Genomic DNA, 7,101 nt, shown 5'->3' with positions numbered 1-7,101 from the left:
AATTCTGTCTGATTTTTTGTCTAACATCAACTCTGTCAGAGTGCTGAAATGGTAGAATGGTTATATATTTGTTGTGGATTGTTAAATCAATTATTTACTATATTTTACAAATGTTTGTATTCAACTTATATTTTTAAAGACAAGAACATGTCTGTTTTGAGTTTCCGTTGTCAACTCTGTCAGTGGCTTGTCAACTCCGATTTTTTTGTTGTAAATATTCTGAAAAATATATATTCATTGTCCTGCAATATATGTCAACTATTGAAGTACAGTACTTTCTGTGCTAGACATCCTTTATAAATCTGGTTTTATGTTCTGAATTTAGAAAAACGTGCCAAAATGCTAAAACAATTAGCCTTGGAACATTATACAGTAGTTTAAAACAGAACAAAAATAGATTTGGAGATTTGTGTTACATATTTGAATAATCTCATTTTAGAATGAAACAATCAAGGCCCTTAAACGCTTGTTGGACAATAAATACACAAATTAAATGCCTTTTAAGGTGTCTGACTAAGTTGAGATAAATCCAGTTAGGTGCATTTTATGAAAAAGGTTTTAGTTAGGTTGTTCCTATATATTGTGTGGTAGCCGATACTTTGGTTTATAAACAGTTATATTTCAAATGTTGTTAATATTAAGAAAAATACTTGTAAAAGAAAAGTTGAGATTGTCTCGTCTTTCAAGAATCCCTGAGAGACAAATTCACCTCACACTCAGATAAAGGAGGTTTTACACAGTCAAATGTAACAATAACTACATTTTTAATAAAGAACTGTACGAATGATACATCAACATTTAAAATATATATTTTAAAAGGCATTCAATACAATAATATGAGATCCACATATTTTACATTTGAATAATTTAGCAGATGCTCTTACCCAGAGCAACTTACAGTAAAAGTGCCTTCATCTTAAGATAGCTAGGTGAGACAACCACACATCACAGTCAAATATACAGGATACAATAATTTCATTCCATGCTAAACAAAGGATATATAGAGTTTTGCAAAAACATACACATTTTCATACACATACACTAAAATCTAAGAACAGTAACATCTTGGACACACATGAAGGTACCCATTAGCAATCATTTCTGATGAAAAACATTGGCGGATATAGAGTTTTAGAAATAAACTCTTCAAATGTATCAAAACTTGTGACATAATAGCAAAGCCTCCACCTGGAAGTTGGTGGTTGAACATTGTGTGTAAAGAAGATGATTTTGGCCAACCATGTTGTTTGCTGAAATGATGTGCTTGTGTGTGGCTCCCAATGCAAATCATGTGTATAACCTATGTACAGCCAAAAGCTTGGTCACACCTACTCATTCAAGGGTTTTTCTTTATTTGTACTATTTTCTACATTGTAGAATAATAGTGAAGACATCACCACTATGTAATAACACATATGGAATCATGTAGTAAACAAAAAAAGTGTTAAACAAATCAAAATATATTTTATATTTGAGATTCTTCAAATACCCACCCTTTGCCTTGATGGCAGCTTTCTCTCAACCAGCTTCATGGGGTAGTCTCAATTCTCAATTTCTCTCAATTCTCTCAACCAGCTTCATGGGGTAGTCACCTGGAATGCACTTCAATTAACAGGTGTGCCTTGTTAAAAGTTAATTTGTTGAATTTCTTTCCTTCTTACTGCGTTTGAGCCAATCAGTTGTGTTGTGACAAGGTAGGGGTGGTATACAGAAGGTTAGCCCTATTTGGTAAAAGACCAAGTCCATGTTATGGCAAGAACAGCTCAAATAAGCAAAAATAAACGACAATCCATCATTACTTTAAGACATGAAGGTCAGTTAATGTGGAAAATTTCAAGAACTTTCAACTTTCAAACTTTCAAAAATTCAAGGCACACTTAACCAGCATGACTACCACAGCATTCTGCAATGATACACTATCCCATCTGGTTTGTGCTTAGTGGGACTATCATTTATTTTTCAACAGAACTATGACCCAAAACATACCTCCAGGCTTTGTAAGGGCTATTTGACCAAGTTGAATGATGGAGTACTGCATCAAATGACCTGGCCTCCTCAATGAACCGATCTCAACCTAATTGAGATGGTTTGGGATGAGTTGGACTGCAGAGTGAAGGAAAATCAGCCAACAAGTGCTCAGCATATGTGGGAACACCTTCAAGACTGTTGGAAAAACATTCCTCATGAAGCTGGTTGAGAGAATGCCAAGAGTGTGCAAAGCTGTCATCAAGGCAAAGGGTGGCTACTTTGAAGAATCTCAAATATAAAATATATTTTGATTTGTTTAAGACCTTTTTGGTTACTACATGATTCCATATGTGTTATTTCATAGTTTTGACGTCTTCACTATAATTATACAATGTAGAAAATAGTAAAAATAAAGAAAAACCCTTGAATGGATAGGTGTTCTAAAAATGTTGACTGGTACTGTATGTATAAAGTAAAGGGTTATATTATATTCTATAGTTTGATGGCTATTTTTGTTCCCCTTTCCCATTGGTTGAGAAGATGATCTTGCTCATATTTCTGATGTACTGGGACCCGTCCAGCGCTGAGATCTTAGGGCTGCTGAGCGGAATGAGGGCATTGTTGGTGTAGTATCTGAATGCAGGGTTCGATGACTGGATGGCATCCAGAAATACCTGTATTGAGAGGGGTCCAGCTATTAAATCTACTCATCAGTACTACTTACACTTCCATAGAAAATCTATAAATATCTAGTATCATATACATACGTGTGTACATTCAGTATGCACTGGAGACAGGGAGGAGCACCTTTATCAGATCAGCTAAATAACTAATAGATGTCAAGTAAGCAGTACCTGTACCTTCACAATATCCTCTGTGTCCTGAGCTGCGTTCTGGAACACCATCCCACAGTGTTGCAGGTACGTGTCATAGAGGCTGCGTGTGTGGGCGTCGACCTGCTGCAGCGAAGAGTCCCCTGGCTCTGCCCTCTGCAGATTGTCCAGGAAATCCGTGTTGACAGGGCCGCACTCAATAAGACTTACACTGCACGACGGTGGATGGAGTCAATCAGTACCAACACAGATGCAGTGCACATCTAAAATGAAACACTGACAAAGGCATACATGAGCTGAGGACCTCTGTCTGGACTCACTGGATGTTGAAGTGCTGCAGGAGAATGGCCAGACTCTCACAGGCGCCCTCTACTGCGAACTTACTGGCACAGTACACCTCATTAAAGGGGAGTCCTACAATACAATAATCACAGATATGTGATTATCATGGCAATAAATACTAAACAAACCCCCAAATCTGACCTCAGAGCAGTGTCTACGGGTAATTTCATCCCATTCCCCCTCCTGTCACCCCAGCCCTGCTCTCTCTCTCTCACCCTGTAGCCCACCGATGCTGCCAGTGACCAGGACGCGTCCATGACCCTGGGCCTTCATCCCTGGTAGGAAGGCCTGGATGGTGCTGATGGTGCCCAGGAGGTTGACCTCCAGGATCCGCCTCATGGTGGCCAGGGACTGGGCCTCCAGCGGCCCCATCAACCCCACATCAGCATTACACACTGCCAACATGAATACCACAGACAAACAGAAAGCCAGAGCACATGACATCCTGTATGCTGTACACATGTAAAGAAATTGTCGTTGATGTAAAAATGTGAAGGACATCTGTTCTTCTGTTTCGCACACACAACCACACACACACACGATATAACACTATTGCTGTAAGTCATGACTCTGGTCATACCCAGAATGTTCACCCTCTTCTCCCTGACCCTGTCCCTGGCATCCAGAATGGACTGCTGGTCAGTGATGTCCATCTGGAGGATGTCCAGGGTGTCCTTGTGCAGGCCTTTCACACAGTCCAGCAGACGCTCCTTCTTGGCAAGATTCCTCATGGTGGCATAGACTAAACAGAGTTGATATCAGTGGTCAAGGACATCAGAGATTTCCCCATCAGAGATTTACCATTAAACATGTACGAAACAAAACGGATGAAATACAGAGCTTGACATTGACATTATGTTGTCACCATAGTTTCCAAAACTAGAATTTTCTGTAATTACATTGTGATGCAGATAAACCAACCAAAACATGTTTTCTAATATGTGGATGCCATGTGGTAAACAGGCATAATACCCAGAGAGAGCTTACTGCTTCAAATCCCTCATGCAACAAACACGCCACGTATTGTACCCATACTGTTTATTGCATGATCTTATGGCACTGAACAAAATAAACACTTTCTGTACAGTGATGTCCTTGCACGTCTGTCACTGCTTACCTTTGTACATTTTCGCTGGATCCGAGGCCAGCCGGACGGCCAGACTGAGGCCTATCCCCGAGGAGCATCCTGTGATCAGCACCACTGTCTGCTCCATTGGGCTGCTGTGTCCACACGTCCTCTGGGTCTGCTAGCTAACGGAGAGATGAGGTCTGAGGGAAGGAGACCAGGAGATACACGGAGCAGCTCAGTAGGGCTTGATGAGGGGTGTGAGGTGAGATGGTATGGGAAGAGATCCAGTTTGTGTTGTTTTCTGATGCTCAAAGTCATGTTTTCACTGTCATCCCTATCACAAGGTCCCTAGAATGTAAACATGCTCTCATTTCCCAGCCCAGGATGAAGTTTTGCAAGGCCAGGTGTTCCCACGAGGTCTGTCTGTGGCCATCAACCCATGATCCGAGCCCTTTCACTCCCTATTTGGTTCAAAACATTTTCTAAGACCTAAACCTCACCTGGAGTTGTGGAGCATTGAGCAAGTTGAGGAAGCTAAACTCCTAGGTATAACATTGGATGGTCACTTGTCATGATCAAGTCACACTGACAAAGTTGTTGTGAGGATGGGGAGGGTTATGTCTCTTATAAAAATATGTTCTGCGTTTTTGACACAAAAATCAACTGTACTAGTTGTCCAGGCTCTGGTCTTGTACCATCTTGATTACTGTCCGGTAATATGGTCAAGTGCAGCAAAGGAAGACCTAGCAAAGCTGCAGCTGGCTCAAAACAGAAGGGTTGACGAGAGATTAACTGCTTCTCTTCTAGTTTTTATGAGAAATATTACTGTGATGAAAATTCCTGATTGCCTGCATAATCAAATAACATTCAGCTCAGACAACCATACATACCCCACAAGACATAACAACAGGGGTCTCTTCACAGTCCCCAAGTCCAAAATGAATTCACGGCAACGCACAGTTTTATACAGCACCATGATCGCATGGATCTCCCTTCCATCTCCAATTACTCAAGCAAACAACAAAATCACCTTTAAAAAACAGATTAAACAACATCTCTCAGAACGGCAGGGACTGTGAGTGCACACACAGACACACTCTAACACACACACTATTTTTTTGTTGTATTGTTTGTATTATTTTTGTTGTTGTATGGTTTGTGTATATAGTTGTATTTAAAATGTGTGTGTCTATCCTTGTCTATCAGTCTATCAGTGTTTTGCTGCTTGTCATGTTTTGTCCTCAGTGTCAGCCAAACTATCACATGATTTGAAGAAAAAAAACTGCCAAACCTGAGGACAATTATCTGGAACAATAAAGAAACCTACAGCAGTTAGTTACTTTAACCAGGAGATGGAAGCACTGTCATTATCAATGTGCGCAGCACAGGAGCCCTAGCCAGTTGGCCCTCTGGTCAGTATCGGGTCACACTCAAACCCACGCTGACCACACATTCTCCTAGAATACACAGTGGACCACTAACACTCCACCTAAAACAATAATGTTGAGAACAGCCAGTGAAGAACACAAGAGGATCTTGGATAAAAGGAAGAATAGAGACATTTTGGAGTATAATTAGTCTCTCGTTGGCTATACTGGCCAACTGACACCCACAAATACCAGCTGAAATGACTACATAGCCAGTAATGTAAAGCCTGTAAACCCCTGGTTGGATAGTTATAGAGCTCGTAGTGAGTGTCATGTGGATGCTCTTTGTTTTGGAAAGCTGCAGTCTAGTGCTAGACTGAAACATTGTTTCAAATCCATCCTAAGAACTGTGCCATTTTAAGTCCAGACCTCTAGCCAGAGGAACTAAGTTATAGTACAAATGTTAAAATATAGGCCTATGCATTATCTTGCTGGAATAGATAGCCAGAGGCCAGTGCTATAACCTTGACATTTGACTTCTGAGAACTTATGCAGCAGGTTAGGAGAATTAGGTTAAGTTTAGGAAAAGGGTTAGGGTTAGTTCGGAAAAATTGAAAGTATGCATCTTAGAAATAGTTTTCACATACAAACATTATATGTCTGAACTCAAATAGGCTTCCAAATAATAACATGGTGTGGTAGAACATTTATTTTTATTGGAGAATTTCTGCATGGCTCCAGAGAGGCGCAGTGGTCTACGGCACTGCAGCTCAGTGCTTGAGGCGTCACTACAGACCCTGGTTTGATCCCGGGCTGTATCACAACTGGCCCAGCGACGTCTGGGTTAGGGGAGGGGTTAGCCGGGGTAGGCCGTCATTGTAAAAAAAGAACTGACTTGCTAGCGGCCATGGCTGAATTCAAACTTGAGTTGGTTTTGGGGTGTGGTTTGATGTGGGTGTCGCTTGTGTGTGTTCGCAGGTGGGAAGAGTTAGCCAAATTATTTCACCAATTAACTTCAGCTGGCTGGTGTGCGACTTGTGGCAAAATTGGTTTCCCTTTGGATAGCCTGGCTCCGGGGTTTGTTAGGGACCGTCAATAAATTGCACAATGTAAATGGACAATATTTTCATGTTGCACACCTTTTAGTCTTTCTATTAAATGCTTTTAATATTTGTATATGAATTTCTACAATTTACAGTTGGTTTGAGATTTTTAAGTAATTGAAATTTGTTATTGGAATTTTTTAACCATATTGTCCCATGTACATTGTGTAATTTACCGATGGTCTCTAACTAGCCCCATTGGGATGTCCAAAGTTAACCCAAATTTACCACAGGCATTACGATTGGATCGCATGCAGTTGCACTCCGAATTGATGATTACTTATGTGCTGCCAACTGTGGCATGTGGGTGGGTTTGAAAAAACCCAACCTTCATGTGCATTGTGCACAGTCAGGAACACAAGTCTCACAAAACTCAGTTTTGGATGAGACTGGTGTAGGTTGTGGGTTCTTTCAGTGGT

At 40.7% G+C, this 7,101-nt stretch overlaps 1 protein-coding gene across 1 annotated transcript; it reads right to left on the bottom strand.

Annotated features, from left to right (window-relative positions):
• Positions 1-2,395: 2,395 nt before the first annotated feature.
• LOC110487538 (estradiol 17-beta-dehydrogenase 1-like) lies at positions 2,396-4,492 on the bottom strand. The gene is made up of 6 exons (XM_021559452.2): positions 4,261-4,492; positions 3,724-3,885; positions 3,359-3,538; positions 3,122-3,215; positions 2,829-3,012; positions 2,396-2,642 (listed from the first exon to the last, which is right to left on the bottom strand). The coding sequence occupies exons 1-6, from the start codon at positions 4,355-4,357 to the stop codon at positions 2,475-2,477; spliced, it is 885 nt and encodes a 294-aa protein (XP_021415127.2). The 5' UTR covers positions 4,358-4,492; the 3' UTR covers positions 2,396-2,474.
• Between the last annotated feature and the right edge of the window lie 2,609 nt (positions 4,493-7,101).

This window comes from Oncorhynchus mykiss, chromosome 13 (genome assembly GCF_013265735.2).
Source record: "Oncorhynchus mykiss isolate Arlee chromosome 13, USDA_OmykA_1.1, whole genome shotgun sequence".
Taxonomy (NCBI): domain Eukaryota; kingdom Metazoa; phylum Chordata; class Actinopteri; order Salmoniformes; family Salmonidae; genus Oncorhynchus; species Oncorhynchus mykiss.
This window is presented reverse-complemented; position numbering and strand designations above follow the sequence as displayed.